This window comes from Orcinus orca, chromosome 3 (genome assembly GCF_937001465.1).
Source record: "Orcinus orca chromosome 3, mOrcOrc1.1, whole genome shotgun sequence".
Classification (NCBI taxonomy): domain Eukaryota; kingdom Metazoa; phylum Chordata; class Mammalia; order Artiodactyla; family Delphinidae; genus Orcinus; species Orcinus orca.
Window position 1 is genome coordinate 3,538,162 of NC_064561.1, and position 24,437 is coordinate 3,562,598.

Sequence of the window (24,437 nt, forward strand, 5' to 3'; positions counted from 1 at the left end):
TGACCTTGGGCAGGGCGGGCAGGTAAACTATGGTGGACACCATGCAGCTGCCCCAAGAAGAATTCTGAAGATGATGTGGAAATTCAGAGGAACGTTAAAGGGAAGAAATACATTTTTATTTTCTTAATTTATTAATTTTTTTTTTTTTTTTTTTTTTTTTGGCTGTGCTGCGTGGCATGCATGGTCTTAGTCCTCCGACCAGGGATCGAACCTGCGCCCCCTGCAGCAGAAGCGCGGAGTCCTAACCACTGGACCGCCAGGGAATTCCCAGAATTGCATTTTTAAAGAGCAGAATCCAAAGCACAATGAGCCCCACGCTGCGAGGAAAGCCGTGTGAATAGGAGTTGGTCAGCCCGGGACAGGGGACAGGCAGAAGAGAGGGGCTGCACGGGTTCCCTTCCCTGCGTACTGTCATATTTTATTTTTGATCAAAAATAAATCAACATACACCAGTGCACAAAGCACTCTCGCCGCTCACCGGCCGTCTGCCCCTCTGGAAGCGAGGTGACTTTGGGCGGCATCCATTATTAGCTAAATTTCTATAAAAGGGTCTCGGCCCAAGTTACTTGCACGCCGTTGGTGAGGCATTTAAGAGGAAGACGTGCTTCTGACGGGAGCTGTCGCCGCAAGCTACACGCTGGGGCTCAGGTGTGCACCAAAGGGAGGGGGTGGGTGTGGCACAGGTGTCCAGGGCCAGGCGCTCCTCTCTGAGGGGCTGCCGTTAAGCGGGGGATGGGCTGGGACCCCCTCAGGAGGGGTGGGGTGGGTGCAGGGCCCAAGGAAGCTGAGTGAGGCCGAAGAAGGGGCTGCCGTGCGCCCACCTGCCTTGCCCACCGGGAGGGCCCGACTCCCATGGCTCACCTGAAAGTGATCCAGCATCTGCTTCCAGGACAGGAGCAGCAGTGCTTCCTTCCGGACCTTCCTGGGGATCTCGGAGTAGAGGAGGGAGTTCTCTCGGCTGCCATAGGGCATCCCTTGGGAGGAAGAAAGGAAAACCAGAATGGGCGCCCTTGCCAGGGTCGGGGCGAGGGACTCGGGCGGGACCGGCCTCGGGCCCTGACTCCCCATGGCTGGGCCCGGCTGGTTCCTCCTGCTTCTCCAGCACCCCGACGGCACACCCCGCCCCAGAGAAGCCACGGACCCTGGGTTACACCCGCCAGCAGGAGCAGCAGGCAATTCCACCTGCGATGTTAGTGCTGAATGCCTTAGCCTCAGTTACTGAAGAAATAGCGCACGATGGGGCTTCCCTGGTGGCCCAGTGGGTAAGACTCCATGCTCCCAGTGCAGGGGGCCCGGGTTGGATCCCTGCTTGGGGAACTAGATCCTATATGCATGCCACTACAAAGAAGTCCGCATGCCGCAACTAAGACCTGGCGCAGCCAAAATAAATAAATGAATAAATAAATAAATAAAAAGAAACAGCACACAAGAGGATGAAAAACGGGGGGTTGGTCAGTGATTCCCAACTCTCCACAGGTTGGGCTCTGGTCCAGGAATTAATCGAGGATCAGAGAACGGGCAAAGGTCCAGAAGGGCTGGGAAATGTGTATCCAGTCCAGCCTCTCCCATTCGGTGCTGCGGACACCGGGGCCGGTCATCCTCTGGGGGGCAATCCCAGGCACTGGGGGGTGTGGAGCAGCCTCCCTGGCCCCATCCACTGGATGCCAAGAGCACCCCCAGTGTGACAACCACAGATGTCCCCAGACACTGCTGAGCATCATCCCCTGGGGCAGGAGCACCCCGACTGAGAACCGCTGAGCTAATGTAACCGTATCTGTAAAATACAGTAGCTGCCTAGTGAGACCCCTGTGTGGATGAAGTGAGGTAAGAGATAAAAGCACTCAGCACAAACAGCGGCAACTAAAACAAGGACGTATCTTCTAACCAGGTTTCTTTCGGCCACGCCACACCCTGTGTGGGATCCTAGTTTCCCGACCAGGGGTCAAACCCATGCCCCCTGCAGTGGAAGCACGAAGTCCTAACCACTGGACTGCCAGGGAAGTCCCAACTGGAAGTGCCTCTGCCTCGATGGATGACGATACTATGGCTGTTAACAAAGTTAATGGCGGGAGCAGAATGGTCCTCAGGAAGCTTTGGGTTCCCCACTCTCTGGGCAACAAGGTGAGGGACTGGGGCAGAGCCCCCCGGCAGCAGGCGGGATGCTCTGCGGTGGCCCAGGAATGCGCTGTGGCCAACAGCGGGTCACAGAAAGCAGGCGTCCCGCTTTGACCCCTCTCAATCCCAAATTTCTCCAGGAGGAAGGCTCGGTCTGGTGCTGGCCTCTCTTCCTCGTAGGCGCTCTCACTTTTTTTTTTTTTTTGCGGTACACGGGCCTTTCACTGTTGTGGCTTCTCCCGTTGTGGAGCACAGGCTCCGGACACGCAGGCTCAGCAGCCATGGCTCACGGGCCCAGCCGCTCCGCGGCATGTGGGATCCTCCCGGACCGGGGCACGAACCCATGTCCCCTGCATCGGCAGGCAGACTCTCAACCACTGCGCCACCAGGGAAGCCCCAGCGCTCTCACTTCTAAGAGTGGGAGAACAGGCGGGCCGCCCCCCAAGCTTGGCACCTCCAGAGCTAGATAGAGCTTCATAAATAATACCTATTCCACCACAGTAACTCTTATGGGTAGCTTCTCAATATGGCAAGTGACTCGCGTCTTCCACTCATGACAGTTTCCTCATGAAGTATAGTTAGTAAAAAAAGAGTGAAAACGCAAGCTACAAGTGGGAAGCATTCACAATTCGACTTCTAAGGACTCTCTAAGCTGCCACAGCTGGAATCATTCCCAGCTAGAGGCACGGATGTGACGCCGCCCGTCTGAGTTGCCGATGGGGCTATCTTCCGAAGTTCACAAGACAAGTTGGGACGAGAATCGTGCAGTGCATGATTCCATTTCTTTTTTTTTTTTTTTTTGGCCACACGGCTTGTGGGATCTTAGTTCCCAGACCAGGGATGGAACCGCGCCCCCTGCAGTGGAAGCGCGGAGTCTTAACCACTGGACCGCCAGGGGAAGTCCCTGTGATTCCACTTCTGTGAAACGTCCAGAACAGGCAAATCCAGAGACAGGAAGCAAGTCAGTGGGTCGCTACGGGCTGGGGGAGGGGGATAGGGAGTGACTGCTAATGGGCACAGGGTTGCTTTCTGGGGTGATGGAATGTTCTGGAATTTGACTGTGGTGATGGTTGCATAATACTGTGACTGTACCCAAAACCACCAAGCTCTCCACCTTTAAGAGAGAATTTTATGGGATGTGAATTACATCTCAATTTAAAAAAAAGCAACCACACAGCGTGGTGGCTGGGAGGGCCAGCGTGGAAAGCTGGGAGGGAGCAGGTGGCCACTCTCGGCCGAGCGCTGTGGGCTCTGGACAGCCCCTGTCCGCAGGCTCTCTGGGAGCCAGAGCCTTCCAAACAGGAAATCAACGGTGCAGCCTTGCCAAGGACATCAGAGCTGCCTCCCCCCGCCAACAATTCATAAGCAGTGACATGAAACAGCCCATCCCGGCACATTCCCTGGAGGAGCTGCCCTCGGCAGGCACCTATGCCGGTGTGCACGGCAAGGGTCTGGGACGGCTGACCACGGCCGCTGACTTCTGCTGTCACGGTCCCCCCTGCGCCTCCTCTTACCAGCTCCACTCCATCTCTGGGGACAGCACCCCACCCCAAAGCCCACCAGCACGGCAGGTGGCCCAGGCCTGGGCAAACACCGCGTGGCCTAGATGAGGGGCCACATGGGGCGTGTGACCCTGGACCTGGACACAGGACACGAGGGACCCCCTAAGGGACCCCCAGTGCTGTCTGGGGCCCCGTGCCCTCCTCCACCGAATGCAGGACACCCGTTTGCAGGGGGGAGGAGCTGACCCACTAGGAGCAGTTGAGCCCTGGAATCATCTTCCGGGGACGTGCCCGAGCAGCAGGCACGTTCCCTTTTCTGTTCCATCCCACGTGCACTGGGCTCCCAATGAGCCTTCCCAGAGGACGGTGACTGGCAAGCCTGGGGCCCGCCCAGGAGGCAGGGGTCCCAGGGGAGCAGGGGGCGGGCTGGGCATCGCCCCTAGAGGTCCTTTCTGTTCAATCCATAAATGCTTCTGGCTGCCAGCATTCCCCTGGCACCAGGCTAGTGCAGACAGGTTATAAATACATGGGGGTTCTGGGGAGACCTGCCCCAGGAACTTGGACATGGAGTGAGGTCAAGGGTACTCCGAGGGTGTTGAGTGATGCAGACTGGATCAGCTCAAGGGTGAGCAACGTCACCCCAAGAGAAGTAGGATGGCTTTGGGCTGTTCTAGGCACTTTTTGGAGCCGCAGTGGGTCCACAGTCCTTGTCTGGAGCTGCCCCCTACAAGAGAGGGCCCTTAGCACCTGCTATAGACAGCAGGGGCCGCCCGCCCCAGGCCAAGGATGACTGGATGAGTGGATGTCTAAGCCAATCACACTCGCTGTCCCAGAAATTCAGAAAAAGCTGGTCCATTTCTGCTGGTGGCTGGAACCAGACGTGCAATCCCGGGAGTGTGGCAGTGGAAGGTAAGTGGGCAGTGAGGGTGGAGCCACGGAGAGAAACATACGAGGGCAGATGCCTGGACTCCATATGGTTGGGCTTCTCAGTGCTGGTCATGAGGCTGGGGGGTTCCCTGACACACCTGTGTCCTTACTATGAGGGGCCCTTGGTGGCTCAAAGTAGCTCGGAGCATTTCTGTCCCTTTCGGCAGCTCTGTGGTTGGCTTAGCAATGGCTACGCACTCATGTCCTAATCCCTGGAAACTGTATGTTACCTTCCTGGCAAAAGGGCCTTTGCAGACGGGATAACGTTAAAGACCTCTAGCTGGGAAGATTAGTCTGGATTATCTCAGTGGGCCCTAAATGTAATCTCCTGCCTTATCAGAGGGAGACAGAGAGATTACAGACACACAGGAGAGCAGGAGGCGATGAGACCACAGACGCAAAGACTGCAGTGACGCAGCCACAAGCCAAGGAATGCCGGTGGCCGCCAGAAGCCTCAAGAGGCAAAGAACGGATTCTCCCCTAGAGCCTCCGGAAGAAGACTGGCCCTGCGGACACCTTGACTGGCCCTGCGGACACCTTGACTGGCCCAGAGAAACTGATTTCAGACTTCTGGCTTCCGGAACTGAGAGAGAATACGTTTCTGTTGTTTTAAACCACTGAGTCGGTGGGCATTTGTTTCAGTAGCAGCCCCAGGAAGCTCATATAAGTACCGTGACCAGGACGGCACCTTGAACTTGAGAGAGTGAGAGGTCCAACAGAGACTGCGTTGGGAGAAAGGGATTGGGGGCCACGGAACCACAGGAAAAAAAAAGAGAGAGGCAACAGCTCACCACTGTCCCAGAGCCTTGGCCACTTTCGGTCCTAACAGCCAACTCTCCCTTGGGTAAATGAAACTTGAAGCATGCCCTAATCTCTCCTAGGCTAGAGTTGGCAAACATTTTTCTGCAAGGGGCCAGAGACAGTAAGTATTTTTGGCTTTGCGGACCATATGACCTCTGTTGCAATTATGCTCAAAAGCAGCCATAGACGGTCTGTAAACCAGTGGGCATGGCTGTGCACCGGCCAAACTAGATTTCTAAAAACAGACAGCCGTCGCTTGCCGACCCTTCTAGACCATTCTTCTCTCTGCCTCTGCTTGCCAAACTGCCATATGGTTTCCACATGGGCCTTTAGGAGGAGAGACGGCATGGACTCATGGACTGTGGGAAAGGGAGAGCCATCTGGCGTCCATCTCAGTCACTCTCACGGTCCTCGGCGTGGGGTCAGCCTCAGGCAGGGGATGACCTTCACTCATTCATTCACTCCATCACTCGCTTCCAATACTGACGGCGGGCTGACTGGGGGCAGGCTGAGGATACACAGAGAAAGCGCTGGCCTCCAATGTCCAGTGCTGAGGTTAAAAACCTGCTCTGGACCAACAATAACGTGTCAGGCTACTTACAAAGGGACATGCTTGGCACTGTTCCTTTCTGCCCTGGAAGACCTTTAAGCGAAATTCATTTGCTCAACAGGTATTTGCTGTCCCCCTACCAGGAGCCAGGCCCTGGCCCAGCTGCTGAGGCCACAGGTGTACACGACGCCTCATCTGTGCCCCAAAGGCCGGCAGGGAACACAAACACATAAATAATTGCCAATGACGTAGAAAGTGCTGCTCTCAAGGCACATACCGGGAGGCAGACGTGATTAGCCATTCACGTGCTTAGCCGCCAGGGATCTCGGGCAGGGAGAGCAAACCCCAACTGTCAGCCCACGAGGCAAAGGTGCCACCGTGGCACCTTTCCTTGAGCCTCAGGTTCCTTCTTAACGCGTTGCTAGCCGGCAAGCATCTACTTGAGTTACTTTCAACTCCCACTGAGGGGAAGTCAAGTTGCTCACTAGCCAGGCCCAGCCCAGCCCAGGTGGCGGGGAAGTGACTCAGGGGGCGGGCCCCGCTGACGAGGGCTGGAAACAATCTCAGGGCCTCAGACCCACAGGCCAGGCCCGAACCATGGTGCTGCTGTAACACAGATGGAGCAGGACTGCCCTCTGCTCTGGTCACATACACATCTGAGCCCCGTGGGGGACCCTTGTCCCACACTTTCACTGTAAACAGATGTCATCCACGGGTGGCATCACAACATGGGCAGCACTACGTCATTCATGGGACAGTTTGCCCAGGGCCAGGCCCTCTATTGCGACCTTCTAACTAATTGGACTGGCCAACATCTGGAGACTAGAGGACTTAATAACAGCTGTCCCAGAAATGCTGCCCGGCTCGAGGGCAGCCGTGGGGGTCCGAGGGGAGCCCGGGGGCTTACCCAGGTAGTAGAGGCGGTGGGAGTGGGGGCCCGACTCGTCCGTCTTCTGCACAAACTGGAAGTCATGTGGAGCTTTGTTGACGATGAGGCCCGAGTTCTTGCGGCTGCCGTGGATGATGCTCCGGAGCCCGTCCCACGAGTGCTTCTGCACCTGGAAGCGGGAGGCTGGGTCCTCCATCTCGACTGCGTCGCCCCGGTCGGATGTCGGCGCCCCAGTGGCCATCCTCTCCGCCCCCTCGGAATTCAGCGAGAAGCTACGAGGAGGGAGGGACGGGTGGGAAGACAATGAGAAGGTGCGGGGGCGGTACCTAGGTTCCACTTACAAGCTGCCTCCCATCAGACTCTCCAACTCCCCTGGCAGGGCCCCAGCCCCGTGCAACCTTCCCTGCCCCGCCTAAGTATTTCTCAAATCGTTCCTCTTCTCTCCATCCACGAATCCTGAGATCCAGGCCACCATCACCTCTCAGCTGAATGACCGCAGCCGTCTCTCAGCTTGACTGCACATGCACTGCAACTCGGATCCCCTGACTTAAAACCCTTCCTTGTTTTTCCACACCCTCCAGGGTTAAAAACCAGCACTCACCACGGCCTTCGATGGTTTCTGCCCTCTGACCTCTGCCAGGCCCTCACACCTCACCCATCTTCATTACTAGGCCTCGGGCAAACTGGCCTTCTCTCAGCTGCCCAAACAGGCCAGATTGCTTCCTGCCCCAGGGCCTTTGCATGTGCTATCCTTTCTGCCTGGAACACTTTTTTTCCTCTTTCTACTGGACTAACTTCTAATCAGATCTCAGCTTAAGTATCTGTCGGGTCCTCAGGTGAACATCTGTACCAAAACCTGTCTCTCCGTTCCCCTTTCACCTGCCACCTGGTTGCCCTGCCCTCCGAGCATTCGTCACAGTGGCTGTTCACGGGTCCCCTTTCTGTCTCCCCCGCGTCTGTCCCGTTCACAGCAGCGTCTCAGCACCTCACACGGCCCCGGCACACAGGAGGCATTCCTCGGAGAGCCACAGCAATCATGGTCTCCCCTACAGCCCGCTGGGAGACACAGTCACTCCCGCACCAAGAACTGAGCGTTAAGCAGTGGGTCTGCAAACCTCCTCACCGGTGCTGTCAGCTTGCTGGCCAGCGGGGGAACCTCTCGTGCCTCACCAGAGGTGCTCAGAGGCCCAGGCAGATATTCGCTGGACATCGGGGGAGCTCCACGTGAGAGGATGGATGTGCAACCCTCCCCCAGAGGCCATCCCACTCCCTCCTCCCCCTCCAGGGGCAGCGGCTGCTGTGCAACGGCTCCCCCCTACCCCCACCCCCGCTGCTCAGCACACTTCTTGACTGAACAGGGCTGGCCAGACAAATATTTGTTTTAGGGAAATCTAAACATGGCCACGGTGACCCGGTTCTGGAAGAGCCAGGGTCGTCTAGCGAGGCCAGCCAATGTGAGTGGGCCGGGCTCGAGTTCCTGCGAGGGCACCGAATGGCTGGAGGCCTCGCCAGACGCTGGGATTCCTCATCCTCTGGGATTAGCGGCTTTGCAGGCACGAGTCTGAGTTCCCTTGCAGGAGGGGACGGCTTTAGAGAAGTCATGGACAGAGCTGGTGCCCCCCCTTCCAGTGGGAGGCTTAAGACTCCCAGAAGGCTTTGCCCCTTGCCAATACGAGACCCTGAAGTGACCACCACAGGACAAAGGACCCCTGCCCGCTCTGAGAGGCAAGGCGAGAAAGAGACACGAGGCGGTTCCCATGGTTCCTGAGCACCCACTGCAGGCTGATTATCAGAGTGCCCTTTCCAACCGCGCCCCCTGCTCAGTCCTCCCTGACCCAGCCGGGCTGGGGAAGAGCGGTGGCGGGGCAACAAGCTGGCGTGTCCTGTCCCCCAGACACTTCAGCTCCTCCCACGGCGGCTTTGAAGACACGGACCACAGGCCATCAGAGCCTGCGGGGCCCTCGGGTCAAATAAAGCAAACCCTGGAAGCCGGAAGCCTTGCCGAGGGGCACGCATGGCCCGTCCCGGCCTGCCGCAGAGCTGCGGTTCACCTCGAGGGCGGCAGGGGCCACGGGCGGTGCTGGGCAGGGGCCGGGCCAGGACCGGCTGAGCGCTGCAGAGCCCACACGGCCCCAAGCGCTGCTGGCACCAAGCCCAGAAAACCAAGGCAGGGGATGTCCTCTAACCCGCCGAGCCCCCCACCAACTCGGCTGCCACAATTCAAGCCCCGCTCACGGCAAAAGAACAGACCGTGGCCTCCAGGGCTCCCACGGGGAACCCCAGAAGCGGAGAGGCTGGCGGAAGCACTCCCGGAATCTCATGACTTCTTTCCACAGCAAAGAACGATAAAAATGATCTTGCCTCCGATCCGCGCAGAGAGCCCAGGAAGCAAAAACACGATCCAGGAGATGAGAAACGAGATGAAACATCGGGAGAAAGTCCTAGGAATCTTCTAGATGTGGCCAGGCAGCCCGAGCTCCCAGGCTAAGGCTTGCTGCTACACCCCGGCCCTCTGCTCGCCCCTCTCCTCCCCAGACGCAGAGGGAGCCTCGGAGGGGGAACAGGTGAATGCAATGCAGCCCGTAGGGTGCCGGCCCGTCTCATTCAGTGCCAGCTGGGGCTCGGCTTCTTGCCTCAAGAGTTTACACAGCTGGGGAAATCAAAGTGGATTTTAAGCCACTTAGGCCAGGTCCACCCATGCTCTCCTTCTGCCAATCGGTAGGACGCCTCACAGCCCACGATGCCGCCAGTGCACAGCTCGGGACCCGCTGGTGCGGTCACAGGCGAGGCCCGATGGCATTCTGTGATCTGTCTGAGCCAGTGCTTCACGGGCTGGGACCACCCGCCCACAGGGGCACCTGGTGGAGACCCAGGCGGGGCCAGTGATGAGGGAAGCAGATTCTCATAAGGCACAAGGGGAGGGGAGGGGCGGGGCCCGCCACACTCCGGAAATGCCTCAGAGTGGCCCTCAGGGAACTCGCGCATGCCTGCGGGTGCGGTTCCCTGGAAGCAGCAGGCCATCCTCTGCCCTATGAAGGCCATATGCCCTGGCACTGCCTGGGCCTTCAGCTTCTTCAAGTCAGTGTGCAGCCCAGCCCGTGCCTACGTGGTACCTAGCGCACATGAGAGACGAGACTCGGGGTCCCATCACTAACCGACACCCGAATGCACGCACACCACCCGTTTTCAGAGCCCACATCCGGGAAACGAGTGACTGTGCTTAACGTCAGCCCTGTCTTCCAGAACCATCTTCCGTTCCCTTCCTGCCTCCCCGATCCTTGCGCTCCCTAAAAGCAGATGAGCCTGAGGATCAGAAAACTGATAGTGAGAGAGGTCGGCTAGGGTGCGGACTTCCTGCGGTCCCTTCAGCCCGCGCCGGGCCCCACACATGGAACTTACAAGCGCCTGGGCCTTGTGTGGGTGATTACGTTTAACCCTCACTGCAACCCTGGTTAGTGAGTTCTGGGTTCGTCCTCATTTGGACTGGAAAGTAGGCTCAGAGGTCATGTGGCTCGCCCAAAGTCACCCACGAGGAAGGACAGGAGCCCCAGTTTGTTGGACCCCAAAACCCACATCCTGACCATCTGGCCAGGGGTTCTCACCTGGGGCTGATCCCGTTCCCAGGGGACACGGGGTGATGTCTGGGGACATCTGTGGTTGTCGTGACGGGTGGGTGATGCTCCACACCCGACAACGCCAGTGCGGGCACTGAATGACCCAGCCCCAGTGTCAAAAATGCCAAGGCTGAACACCCCCTCCCTAGCCCACGCTGCCGCCCACGCAGAACAGCCAGACGCGCACCCTGGGGAAATGCAGAAACGTCGGGGTGGCCAAGGTGCCTTCCCAGACCTAAGACTCTGCTGGAAACTCGGGAACCTCTACCGCGTCTCCACTGACCACGCTCCCACGGCATGCCCCTTACCTTCTCCAACGTCCTGTGTTTGTGTTGTCCAGCCGCACCTTCTTAACCTTCCGCATTAACCACTCGGCTGACCTCAGGGTGGGTGAGCCTGCGAGGGGGGCAGACCGAAGGGCTGCAGCTCTGGCAGTGTGGGGTTGTGGGCCCCCCTCCCCGCTCCCATTCCTCGAGGCCACCCTCCTGTCTGCGGGGAACACCCGATGCCAAGGGCCTCCTCATGAGGCAGATGGTGCAGGCCCTGTCCTGAAATTCGAAGTTCGAACACCTGTCCGGGCGTTTGCCGGAAACCGGGTGGTTCTCCCAAGGTGAGAGTCCCTGAGATGAGAGTTTCAAACGATTCGGGGGCCACCACCCACGGCACTTGCTGGAAATCAAATAAACCCAAATTCCCCACTGTGGTTGCTCCCTGATGGCCTTCCTGACCCCACCTCCTTGACCATGATCTCCAGACACGCTGGCCTTAATCTCCCCTAAACACGCTGACTCAGTCCTACCTCAGGGCCTTTGCACTTACCATTCCCTCTGCCTAGAACACCCTTGCCCTGCTTTTTGTATGATGTGCTCCCTCTTATCCTTTGGGTCCCAGTATCACCTCTTCAGGGGTCTTTCCTGGCATGAAGTCCGAAGTTGCTACCTTGTTATCCCCATCTCAACACCTGGGCCTTTCTGCAAGCACTCATTCTAAAATGGTAGTTCTCGATGGGGGTGATTTTCCCTCTCTCCCTGCCCCCCGTCCAGGGGACCCTTGGTGGTGTCTGTAGACAGTTTTGGCTGTTCCCACTGACTGGGGAGTGGTGCCATGGCATCCGGTGGGTGGGGCCAGGGATGCCGCTCATCACCCTACTGTGGCCACGATGGCCCACCCCAGAGAATGATCTGGTCCCAGTGTCCACAGTGCCCAGGGGGGGAAACTCTGTATTCATTGTCTGGGGGAAAGAAATGGAGTTAGATCCTTAGGCTCACACTAGACACCAAAATAAATCCCCAGTGGTTCAGATGGTATAAATCAGGGTGGCCCCCGGCCCCTGTGAGTCGCCTCCTGTCCCTCCCTCTTGGTGTGTGTGTTCAAATGGGTGCAGCATGCTAGGACCTCTGAGGGTCAGGTGGTCATGGAGCGCAGAGTCTCTTGGGGGCGGTCAGTGAATCCCCTAAGCCAGGGGGTCTTGACGAGGGCTGGTGTTCCCAGGAGACGTGTTTGGTTGTCACGACTGGGAGGCATGCTGCTGGCATCTGGGTGGTGGAGACCAGGGATGCTGCTAAGTCCCCCACAATTAGCAGGATGCCCTTCCCCCACCAGAAAGACTAACCTGGCCCCAAATCTCGCTAGTGCTGAGGCTGAGAAGCCCTCTCTGGGTGTGTGAGCACCCCGCACCAGGAAGTCAGCTCCACGGAGGCAGGCCCCCATCTGTCCTGTTCCTGCTGTGGCCCCGGCACACAGGAAGCACCCAATACAGCAAACGTCTCAGGTTGAATGAACGAGTCCCTGTACTCACTTGAACACTGAACAAAGTCAAAGGGACCCCTGGTTTGGTAGGGACCCCTGGTTTGGTGGGCACCCCACCCCCTTCTTGACGAGACAGGTGTCCTGATGGTTAAAGGAAAAGAAAGCAGCGCCTGGTCCCAGGACAGAGATCCGATGGAAGAAGTGAAGCAAAATGTCACCATAAAGAAGCACTGATTTCACCTCAGTCCAGTGGTGAAAACTGTGGGCTCTGGTGTCAGAGAGGTTTGGGTTCAAATCCTGACTCTGCCACTACTGGGTTATGTGACCTTGGAGAAGCCGCCTAACCTCTCTGTGCTTCAATCTTCCCAGCTACTAAGTGGGACTGCAGGGCTTCCCTTGTGGCACAATGGTTACGAATCCGCCTGTCAACGCAGGGGACACGGGTTCGAGTCCTGGTCCGGGAAGATCCCACATGCCGCAGAGCAACTAAGCCCGTGTGCCACAACTACTGAGCCTGCACTCTGGAGCCCGTGAGCCACAACTGCTGAGCCCGCATGCCTAGAGCCCGTGCTCCTCAACAAGAGAAGCCACTGCAACAAGAAGCAGTCCCTGCTCGCCGCAACTAGAGAAAGCTCGCGTGCAGCAACAAAGAGCCAACTCAGCCAAAAATAAACAAATTAATAAATAAATTTATTAAAAAAAAAAGTGGGACTGCAGTGCCTACACCTAGGACTACTGTGAGGATTAAGTGAGATGGCACGGGTAAAGCAGCTGACATAGCAGAAACTACGGGCCAGCTAATATTGCCATCTAACCAAGTTACTTAAAATTACACCAAGGGGAGAATTGGACTCAAGTTCCTTTCAGAGCCAGAATCCACACCATTCACAGACTGAGCGCCAGGCACCGTATAAGGTGTGTGTGTGGCGGGGGAGGGGGAGATGCAGCCACACATCCACCAAATCCAGCTGGAATTAGTGCTCCCTCCTTTTTCTCCCCCAGTCCTTCCAGGGCTTCTGTCCGTGGACATCTAGCATACGATGCTAGATAGAAAGAAAAGTCTCCAGCAAGAGCACACGAAGCTGCAGCCCCTGGCCTGGGGCCTGGCTAACTGTCCCCAAGACCAGTGACCCCAGGGCTGCAGAAAACCACTTCCTGCCAAATTCTGTATCCAGGAGCAGGCAAATGAATCCCACCAGCACACACCCAGCCTTCCCGGCCACCCCAGCCCAGCACCACTGACCTTCTAAAGGGTCCAGAGAGCCTCCATTCCAGCTGCAGACGTGGGACACAGACCTTGACAGAGTAAATGTCTTATTAACGCTGTGATTTAATGGAGGGACCGGCTAACTACTCATTTTCCTGCCACTCGGAGAGTCCCTGATGGTTGGGCCTGATTTTCTGTACCCACTAGTTCCTAAGGATGCCTCACAGCCCTGAAGCGCTGTATGAACCACACCAGGGAGGAAAGTCCTGCCACGGGGCCCAATTCGCCCAGGATCCAGCAAGGGACGACAGGGATTGGTGGCCACAGGGCACCCCTCCTGGGCTCTAGTCCCAGCTCCTGGAAAGGTTTGTTCTTGCCGCTGAGGCAAGTGACTTCCTCGCGGTGGGGGGGAGGGGGTCAGGGATGGGCTCAAAGAGAACGGGCTACTCCTGAAGGCTCAGCTGCCGCATGGATGGGGAAGTGTCAAGGCTGGTCGGAGCCTCTGTGCGAAGAAGGTGGGTGGCTGGACTGGCCTGGGAGCGAAGCTGAGGGAAGGGGCTGGACCTGTGGGGATGTGGGTGGCGGGGAAGCCGAGCGCTGGGGAGGGGTGAAGGGGTGGAGCAGGTCAAGGAAGTGGTCTCTGGTCTCATATAGATAGCGTGGGTTTGGATGGGGACGGGGAGAAGGTGGGGACCTCCAGAGCCGACAAGGAAGGGAAGGCGTTACTGGGTGAGGCCACCCCCGGAAGGGGTCAGAGCCAGGTGGTCTGGGTAGCAACGGGATGGGAGAGGAGGTCGGGAGAGGCCGGGCGTTGGAAAGGCTGAGAGGTGGCCCTGCCGATGGAGGGAACGGGCGGGGAAGGAGTGAGGAGAGGCCGGGGCGGAGGGGAAACGGAGGCGGGGACTGGAGCAACCGCGAGTCTGGGCAATGGCGGGGCCGGGGTGCGCGGAGGCCGGGACGGAGGGTACCGGGGAGGCCGGTCAGTGGAGGATCCAGAGTCGGGACTGAGGTGGGGCCGGTCAATGGCGGGTTCAGGGTCGCGGCCGAGGCCGGACGGGGCGCGCGGGCTCTGCTCACCGGGGCTCGAGGCCGGCGCGGGACGAGGGCCGGGCTGGGCAGGGCGTCCCGGGGCCAGCGGCGTCTCAAGCTCGCGGCTCCATGCCCGGGACTGCAGCCCAGGAAGTGGCGGGCGCAGGGTACAGCGGCGGCAGCGGACACGGGACACCCGGCAGCTCAGGCCCCTTTGACCCGGAAGTCGAGCGGCCCAGGCGGCGGCCTGGGATTGGCCACCTCCCGGCCGGCACCAAGGAGTCCGGGGCGCTGGGGAGGGGAACGCGCCAGCACGGCCCCGCGGCAAGTGGGGTGAAACGTCCTAAACGTGGCGTCTTCCTGTGCGAGCAGGGACGTTGGGAGAGACACCCCCAGTAACTTGGTATTGCCCGGCCTAACCGATAATACTTCTACTAAAGGCTCCTAGAGAAAAACGTGTTCGTCCAAGCGTTGGTGGTATAGTGGTTAGCATAGCTGCCTTCCAAGCAGTTGACCCGGGTTCGATTCCCGGCCAACGCAGGTGCGTTTTACAGCTTTTTCTTAGTTTTACCGTCCACTTAAAACTTTCTCGTCAAACATCGACCTAGAGTTTGTGTTACTTTGCAATAACTTTTTAAATTCCATAATATCTAAAAAAGACTAGAGAAATAAGAAAAAAGAAAAAGGCACCGACGCTGAATTTCTACTGAAATTACTTTGAAGCAAATTTTAAAATTCTACAGTAAAGATGTAGAAATGTTTCTGCTGGGGATCGAACCGGGGACCTTTCTATTGTGAGGAGAACGTGATAACCGCAGCACTAGGGAAACATGTTAGGGTCGCCCTTCTTAAGCTTATCATAAACAATGTTACGGAGATTGTTACATTGTAGCTCCTAAAATGAACATTATTTGTTTCCTTCCTTCACGGTGGTCTGGGCAGCAACTTCCTGAATATCCGCTCTTACTGAATATCCATCACTCTGCTTGATGCAATGGAAGCTGGAAGGAGGAAAATACAGAATAAAAAAAATCCAATAACCCCCTTCGCAACACGCACAAACACACTATTAAAACAATCCAAGAGAGAAACTGCTCTCAAACCCACCCTGAAGCCCAACAATGTTTCATTAGTTCGTCTCATAGATAGATTTTAAACTCTTGCCTGTCTACAAATGTTGACATTGTTGCTTCAGCCCAAACCACTTTCTACAAGAACTTTCTGCAAGACCGCTGAAGGACGCCAGGTGCAGCAAATTGCGAAGGGAAAAGAAAAAAACCAAAACAAGCCGAACATGGAAAGAAGATAATTTAAATGACTTCTCATCTTATAACCCAGAGTTAACTCATTTTGGACCAATCTTTTTTTTTTCTTTCTTTTTTTTTAAGAGAGATAGTAGAAGGAAGGGAGGTAATGGCAAGGAGTTAGGATCAGATTGCTGTAAAATCTGTTTTGTTTGTTTTTTCCCCTTACAGGGCCAGGATTAGAAGGAGAGTGAGGCAATGACCTCAAGTGCAAATATTAAGGTGGCTCTAAAAAAACTAAATAATATTTTAATGCATTCTTTTTTTTTTTTTTTTTTTTTGCTGTACGCGGGCCTCTCACTGTTGTGGCCTCTCCCGTTGCGGAGCGCAGGCTCAGCGGCCATGGCTCACGGGCCCAGCCGCTCCGCGGCATGTGGGATCTTCCCGGCCCGGGGCACGAACCCGCGACCCCTGCATCGGCAGGCGGACTTTCAACCACTGCGCCACCAGGGAAGCCTGCATTATTCTAAAATATCAAAATAATGGCAAAAAGCAACCCCATGGTGAACAAAATATCAAAATCTTAAAGCAAGACAGGTTCTGACAGTGTCTTACCAAGCCATATTGGAGTCTGAGGCAAGAGCAAAAACGTGTGCCCCTCTACATCTGTTTTTTGTTTTGTTTTGTTTTTTTTAATTTATTTACTTGGATGCATATGGTCTTAGTTGCATTGCACTGGGCTTAGTTGCCCTGCAGCAACTAAGATCTGCCTTTTAATGGAGACCATGATTTAGGCGTAATTCCCCAAAGGAGAAAAGGTCTGTGACACTTTTCTGGAGAAGTTCTGATACAATAGTGAAACTTTTCTACAGTTAGATGTGAAATAACAATGGTAAACATTTTAAAGGAAACCTTAAAAGTCCATGGCTATTTAAAGAAAGTAGGATCTTTTTGCGGGGAGGTGTCTGACCACAGAGCAGGAATCATTGCGGAAGGACAGACATACAGACACAGGACAGGTCCCGCCCCACAGAAGGCAGCATCTTAGTTCCCTAACCAGGTATCAAACCCTTGTTCCCTCTATTGGCAGGCAGATTCTTAACCATTGCATCACCAGGGAAGGCCGGAAGGTGGGGGTCTTAACCACTGGGCCACAAGGGAAGTCCCATATGTCTGTTTTTACGCATTTTTAATGGTTATTTTCCCCCAGGACATGGTTGAAAATACTGAAACTTAAAAATAGGTATGTTAGAAGGCATCCCTGGTGGCACAGTGGTTGAGAGTCCGCCTGCCGATGCAGGGGACACGGGTTCATGCCCCGGTCCGGGAGGATCCCGCATGCCCCTGAGCACCTAGGCCCATGAGCCATGGCCGCTGAGCCTGTGCGTCCGGAGCCCGAGCTCCACAATGGGAGAGGCCACAACAGTGAGAGGCCCGCGTACCGCAAAAAAAAAAAGAAAAAGAAAAAAAAAAAAAAGGTATATTAGAACTCACAACATTAAGAACTTATAATTTTACTTTTCTCTTTTTTATAATTTTACTTTTCTGTGTTTAATGGAAGCAAACATATCGATAATATTCTCAACATATGCTTTTGGGGGGAGGAATTAACTACTAAAAATCACGTAAAACATACCAAGAAGCACACAGTTTTCCTTTTGCCTCAGATCCCAATATGGCTCAGCAGGGCACTGTGACCCAGTAATATACCTTGAAGATCTTCTGTTTTAGTTTTCTACTGCTGCTGCGACAAATTACCATAAACACTGGCTGAAAACAACACAAATGTATCATCTGACAGTTCTGGAAGTCAGAAGTCCAAAAAGTGGTCCAAATGGGGCTAAAACCAAGGTGTCCACAGGGCTGCATTCCTTCTGGAGGTGCTGTTCCTTGAGGATCCAGGAGAATCCATTCCTTGCCTTTTCCAGCTTCTAGAGGCTGCCCACACTTCTGGGTTCATGGTCCCACATCACTCCAACTTCTGGTTCTGTTGTCACATTTCTTTCTTTGATTTTGACTCTCTTGTCTCCTTCTTACAAAGACCCCTTTGTTGCATCAGACCCACCCAGATAATGCAAAATAATCTACCCATCTCAAAATCTTTAACTTAATCCCACCTGCAAAGTCCCTTGTGCTATGGAAGGGAGCATCTTCACAGGTTCTGGGGAGTAGGATGTGGACATTGTGGGGGGCATTATTCTAGCGACCACACCTTCCCCCCGTCATTAAACATTCTTCTGTGACATCCTTTTTGACGGCTGCATAGTATTCCATCTATTCATTCATTCATTCAACAAGTATTACTGACACGTACTATGTGAACTGGGGAAAGTGGAGTGGGTAAGGCAGAAGTCAAGCTGACCCAGAGCTGGTGATGAGTGGGCTGATCTGATGGATTTTTTATTTTTTTTATTTTTTGGCTGCGCTGTGGGGCATGCGGGATCTTAGTTCCCTGACCAGGAATCAAACGCAGTCCCCTGCAGTGGAACTGCGGAGTCCTAACCACTGGACTGCCAGCGAATTCCTTCTTTTTTTTTTTTTCCCGAGGGATATCTGGAACCTAATGTTGACCAGACTCACCAATTCACCCCTACTAAGAGGGCTGTAATCAAGAAAAACAATAACAGGGAATTCCGTGGCGGTCCACTGGTTAGGACTCTGGGCTTTCACTGCGAGGGCACGGGTTCAATTCCCTGGCCAGAAATACATACATACATACATATGTACATACAGGAAAAAGAAAAACAATAATAAGTGTTGCTGAGGATGTGGAGAAACTGGACCCTTTGGACTTTGCTGGTGGGAGTGAAAAATGGGGCAGCTGCTGTGGGAAATGGTCTGGCAGTTCCTCAAAAGGTTAAACAATTGTCATCTGAGCCAGCAATCCCACTCCTAGGTATCTACCCAAGAAAAGTGAAAACACATCCCTGTAAAAACCTGTACACACATTTTCATAGCAGCATGATTGACAATAGCCAAAACGTGGAAACAACCCAAGGGTCCATCAATGGATGAATGGATACCCAAAATGTGGTCCATCACACAATGGAATATTATTCAGCCATAAAAAGGGGAAATGTATTGGTGACTTCATGTTAAGTTCAGCACCTGACCCAACCACCCCCTCCTCCTGGGAAATCCTCAGGGACCCTCCTCTCCTCAGTGGCCCCATTGGTTTCCTTCTCTCTCTCTCCCTCGTTGGTCCAGGGCTGGGTTCTCAGGTCTTTCCCCTCCCCTCTGGCAGCCTTCTCCTCCTCCACTCCTAGGACGTTAACCCCTTCTATACCCCGATGACACCGAGGCCTCCCCTGAGCTCCAGACTCGGGATCCGACTGCCCCTGGATGTCTGCGCTTGGAGGGCTTGTGGGGGACTCACACATACCATGGCCCTAACTGAGCTCCTATCTTCCCCAATCTGCTTGCTAAGGACTTAATGTTTGTGTCCCCCTAAAGTTCATATGTTAAACCTAACCCCCTATGTGATGTCCGAGGAGGTGGGGCCTTTGGGAGGTGATTTGCTCATGAGGGTGGAGTTCTCGTGAATGGGATTAGTGCCCTTATAAAAGAGACCCCAGGGAGCTCCCTCACCCCTTCCTCCAATGAGGACACAGCAAGAAGACATCATGTGTGAACCAGGAAGAACACCCTCACCAGACACTGAATCTGCTGTCACCTTGATCTTGGACTTCCAGCAATCCAGAATTGTGAGAAATAAATGTCTCCTGTGTATAAGCCACCCAGTCTATGGTGGTTTGTAACAGTAGCCCAGATGAACTATGAAACTGCTTCTCCCTCCATCTCCTGCCCCAGTAGAGGACAGCTCCTTCCTTCCAGGCACTCAGCCAGAACCTGCTCTCCCACCCCCACCCCATCCCTTAGCAAATCCAATTGGCGCTGCTTTCAAAATATACCCAGAATCTGATCACTTCTTCCCTCTTTTTTTTTTTTTGCGGTACGCGGGCCTCTCAGAGCACGGGCTCTGGACGCGCAGGCTCAGCGGCCATGGCTCACAGGCCCAGCCGCTCCGTGGCATGTGGGATCCTCCCGGACCGGGGCATGAACCCGTGTCCCCTGCATCGGTAGGCGGACTCTCAACCACTGCGCCACCAGGGAAGTCCCACTTCTTCCCTCTTTGATGGCCATCTCCCTGGTCCTCCCCATCATGGCCCACCTGGACAAATGCAGTCACCTGTTGTTTCCCGCCCACAGCCTGTTGTTTCCCGCAGCAGCCACTGCACCTGTGAGCACCGGACTCAGGTTCCCTCCCCTCCTCTGCCCACAGCCCTCCAGGACTCCCACCTCCTTCGAGGTAAAAGCCCAAGTCCTCCCCGAAGCCCACAAGGCTCTGCACGACCTGCCCCATCCCCTCCCTGCCCTCCCCTCCTCCCTCTCTCCCCCTCACTCACTCTACTCCAGACACACAGGCCTCCTGGCTGTTCCTCCAACACACCAGGCACAGTCCTGCCCCAGGGCCTTTGTACGGGCCGTGCCTGCTGGTTTTCCAAGTTATTTCCAGGGCTCACTCCCTCTCCTCCAAGTCTTGGTTTGAATGTTACCTCCTCAGAGGTGACTTCCCTGAGCCCTGCTAACTTTAATCTTCTCCCCCAACCTTGGCACCCATAAATTCAGTCCCTATCAGTTCATTGTTCTTTCAATGACTTATCAGTCTCTGAAATAATCCCATTTGTAGATTTGTTTACTTGTTTCTCCTTTGCCTAGCCCACTGGGCTGTGAGCTCCACCAGCTCAGGGTTTTTTGTTGTTTGTTTGAATCTATTTTGTTCTCTACGTGTCATTACGGGCTCGGTAAACATTTGTTGAAATTATGAACAAATGAACAGCTGGCCAGTGGAGAGAAAACGCCTGGGAGTGGGGATGGAGTAATACAGGTGGGCTTCCTGGTGGAGGGGGAGAACCTCTGAAAACATGTTCTCTCCCCCATGAGCCCCATCGAGGCCTGAGAGCTCACTTACCTGCAAAACAAAACAAAAAAAACTTCCTTTAAAATTATCTCTTGTGTCCTTCAAACATACTCAAGGCATCCAGTGCACTGTGTGATTCCCAGAAAGTCGCTCCCCTTCTCTGAGCCTGTGTTTGCCTGTGTGAGGTCTGGTACATCTTCCTGGGGAGACTACAAACTCAGGTTCCCTGGATAAAAAAGAAGATAATTCTGTCATTCCACTAGGCGGCAGCAGGAGCCCAGACCCCGGGCATCGCACAGTATCTCCGCCACCCACCCAACATTATCCCCTGACTGCCATCCACCCCATCTTCCCTTCCAGCGCCACTCTGAGCCTCAGACCTCAGCATCTCAGAGTCAGACACCCCTAATATCCCCTCCCCCCGCCCCAGTATTTGCAGAAGCACCCGCTTGTCCCGAAGCAGGTGGCCTCAGCAGGCAGGGTTGCTGGCCTGTCCTACCAAAGTGTCTAGCTTTCCAGGAGCCTTCAGGAAGGTTGGGGGGAAGAAAAGGAAGAGGAAAGAAAGAAGGGAAGGGGGTAAGGATTTAATGTTTTCAGTCTGGGAAGCATTTCTTGCAAATGCTGGCTGCAACAGATCCCTTTGTATGTCTGGGAATAGCATGCATAGAATAATGGAAATGCGAGACAATGTCACATTTTAAACTCATTTAGTCCTCCCAACAATCCCGTGATACTGGCGCTATCATCAGCAGCAGCCTCCTTTTAATGGGTGAAGAGACCCAGGCATGGAGAAGTTAGTAACACACTCAAGGAGACACAGAGAGGTTAAATAACTTACCCAAGGTCACACAGCTTATAAGTAGCAGACTAGAGATTCGAAGCCAGATGGTCTTGCTCCAAAGTCCATGGCACAAGACTAGATTGTGTACTACATAGTTGAAATTCAAGGTAATCAAGATAACTAAAAATAAAATAAAAGTCACTGAATCAGAACCAGCCATCAGAACATTCAGCCTGGGCCGTACCAGGGTCATTCACGAGTATATTAAGACAGTGTAGCCCAAGAGCTTTCTGGGCTAAAGAACAGAAACAGCCCAATTGTCCACTCACAGCCATAAAATGAATTAGGAGGCCCTTTGTGCTCTGAGCTGGGACAGTTTGGGGAGGTGTATGTCCTACACCACCATTTATCAGAATAATCACGATCCAGAAAGGATACAAATGTATATGAACACAGTCGGGTGTATCCACGGAATACCCCTGGAAGGAATCCAGGAAATGGGCAGCAGGGGTGGCTGGCCATGACCTTTGGGTGAGGCTCCTGGAGGCTGGGGGCTGCGAGCTTGGGCAAGACTGACTTTCTACTCCTCAACTTGTATACAAATTGAGATTCCGTCGTGGAAACCATTCCAAACACACAGAAAAGCTTGTGGGACAGTGGAATCACGGCTCTCATGCAAAAACCTCTTTTCTTCAACAGCTCATTTAGAGAATGGAACCACCCTACCCCGTCCCGGGGAATTCCCAGGCGGTCCAGTGCTTGGGACTCCGCGCTTTCACTGCCCAGGGCATGAATTGGATCCCTGGTCGGGAACTAGGATCCCGCAAGCTGCGCGGCGCGGCCAAATAAATAAATAAAATAAAATAAAGAGTGGTACCCCGCCCCCGCCCCCGGCGTCCCCGATTTCAGTGGAGTTAGGGAAGGAGCAGAGGGGATGTGCTGATGTAGAAAGACACCCCCCCTCCCCCAGCAACCTCGAGACATTTACAGTTAAAAAGAGCAAACAACAGATGGGTCTCCCCTTTGCATGGGCAGACGCGTGAAAATAGACGTGCTTTGGAAATTGTTAGAATCGAATAGGAGACACCGAGGAAAGTAATTTCTGGCAGTAACTAGACTAGACGGCCTTCTATATAGATAAAATTCAAGGTCATCAAGATAACGAAAAATAAAATAAAAGGCCATCGAATCTTTTTCACAAGGTGGGAGAGAGCCTCGTTGTTCACGGCACACCCTTATGCACTGTTGAATTTTGGTGAGCCACGCGTCATAATTAAAACCCATTAAAATGGTAAGAATATAGGATATTTGCTTTGAGTCTTTTAAAAACAATAAATAAGTCATTTCTGATACAGTTGATGTCCTCTGTGAGCTGGGATCACCTTTTTAATTAAAAATTAATTAAGAAAATCATGACAGTTAACTCCTAGCTAATGAACTGGTTAACTAGTAGTTAAATAATGATAGTTAAGGTGCCAGGTCCTGAACTAGTTGTTTTAATCACTTCCTTATCAGAACCCACAGTTATGGGGGTCGGGACTCTCATTATGCCCATTTTACAGATGGGGAAACTGAGTCTTGGCAATTTAAGTTACACAAAAAGCAGTGTATGGGGGGAGGGGAGGAAGGGAGGGAGGGAGAGGGGGAGAGAGAGAGGGAGAGAGATTAATTTCATAAACAACCTCGCTCACTCCTTTTTTGCTGTTAAGAAATACTTTTAAACTATTTGTTCCCTGGGTGTTGGAACCACAATGATCATGTTTGAATGAATCAGTTCTTTGATTATCTGGGGAGGTTTGCAGTAGCTGGGAACTCAACTGCTCACCTTATCTTTGCAATTTTGATCGATTTATGAAATGATGCCTTTTCCTCCACAGCCCATGTGGAGTCCCCCCGCCAACACACAATCCCTGGTGTTTGGGGGTCCTTAAATTCTACCTCACACACCACCATCACCACAACCATAACTGCAGATAACATTAATCAAAGACCTCGTGGGTGCCCTTCTAACATATTTCATCCTCCGGCGACGCTGTGAAGTGTGATCATTAATACCATTTTATACATAGGGAAACTGAGGCTGAAAGAGCTGAAGTCACCTGTCAGCCAGCCGGGGAGTGACGATTCTAACCCTGGCATTCTGACTCCGGAACGCAAGTCTCGAAACCTGTCCGCAGCTAGCCCAGTACCTATAAATATAGAAAGGGCCCTCCTAATCAAGAGATGATGACAAAGTCGGCTTGTTATTTTTTTTACGGGGCTGCAGGAATGGTAGATAAGAGAAGAAGCAGCCCTGGGCTGTTGACAGAAGCTAAAGATCAGGGAGTCTGGGCGCGGGGGTGGGGGGCATGCATGGATGAGACTTGCCTCCCTGCCTACTTCCTTCCCCTCATCTCTGCCTCTCACCTCCCTGCATCTCCAGGGCACTTTGCCGTTGAGGGTTATTCTTAGCTCCGCACAATCAAACCGTCACTGTCTGAAGGCTAAATGTGGGGGGAGATGGGAAGTGGCGGGGGGGGGGGGAGGGGGTGCGGTGATGGAGGGACGTGAGAAAGCTTTTCTCATCCCCCATATCTGTCTCCCCCACCCCGACACACACACACACACACACACACACACACCACTGGAATTTCCCCAGGACCGCGTTTCTGTCTCACTCACTCTTGGCTATCCTGGTAAACTCAGCCTCACTGTGTGATACTGGGCAGGTGGCTTTCCCTCTCTGAGCCTCAACTTCTTCATCTGTGAAATGGGGGTGATAATAATAACGCTGTCTCGTGGAGGGTGATGGGAGGATTAAATAAAATAAAGGCTAACTATGGGGTTGGCACAAAGAAGGTCCTTGATACAGAGCATCCGTGGTGATTTTTATTTGGCCCCAGGGCCCCTCCGGGTGGGGGAACTGGTATGAATCCTGCTGTTGACTGGGAGTGTCATCACACGGACACTTGTCAGTGCCTCAGATCCAACATAGGGATCCTCATCCCTGACGCCGTCTGGAGCCCACCATGAGAAAGAATCGGCCACCCCATCCGTCGACCGGGCTGGACCACCATGTGACAACTCCCACCGTGAATCTTCAGCTGAATTTTCCAGCTCCTTTACTGT

General features: G+C 54.0%; 1 protein-coding gene, 1 long non-coding RNA gene and 1 other non-coding gene across 13 annotated transcripts in view; 1 reads left to right on the plus strand and 2 right to left on the minus strand.

The window, feature by feature from the left end:
- The window catches only part of DPP9 (dipeptidyl peptidase 9), a 41,169-nt gene extending 26,600 nt beyond the window's left edge, over positions 1-14,569 (minus strand). For 4 of the 11 annotated variants that reach the window (XM_049707572.1, XM_049707571.1, XM_049707570.1 and 1 more), the window contains exons 1-4: positions 14,432-14,569; positions 10,707-13,443; positions 6,803-7,056; positions 862-974 (exon numbers count right to left, since the gene is read on the minus strand). In XM_049707572.1, coding sequence (XP_049563529.1) covers positions 862-974; positions 6,803-7,056; positions 10,707-10,762 — 423 coding nt within the window. In that variant the 5' untranslated portion in view covers positions 10,763-13,443; positions 14,432-14,569. Of the gene's footprint in view, positions 1-861; positions 975-6,802; positions 7,057-10,386; positions 10,493-10,706; positions 13,444-14,322; positions 14,371-14,431 lie in introns of those variants that run through there. The other 7 variants (XM_033400834.2, XM_033400838.2, XM_012535913.3 and 4 more) reach the window with 7 other exon arrangements.
- A 34-nt stretch (positions 14,570-14,603) lies between these two features.
- LOC125963912 (uncharacterized) lies at positions 14,604-22,101 on the minus strand. Its single transcript, XR_007476351.1, has 3 exons — positions 21,387-22,101; positions 20,600-20,774; positions 14,604-15,384 (listed from the first exon to the last, which is right to left on the minus strand). It is a non-coding gene; the product is annotated as an uncharacterized LOC125963912 (long non-coding RNA).
- TRNAG-UCC (transfer RNA glycine (anticodon UCC)) lies at positions 14,852-14,923 on the plus strand. The gene has a single exon. It is a non-coding gene; the product is annotated as a tRNA-Gly (tRNA).
- Positions 22,102-24,437: the final 2,336 nt, after the last annotated feature.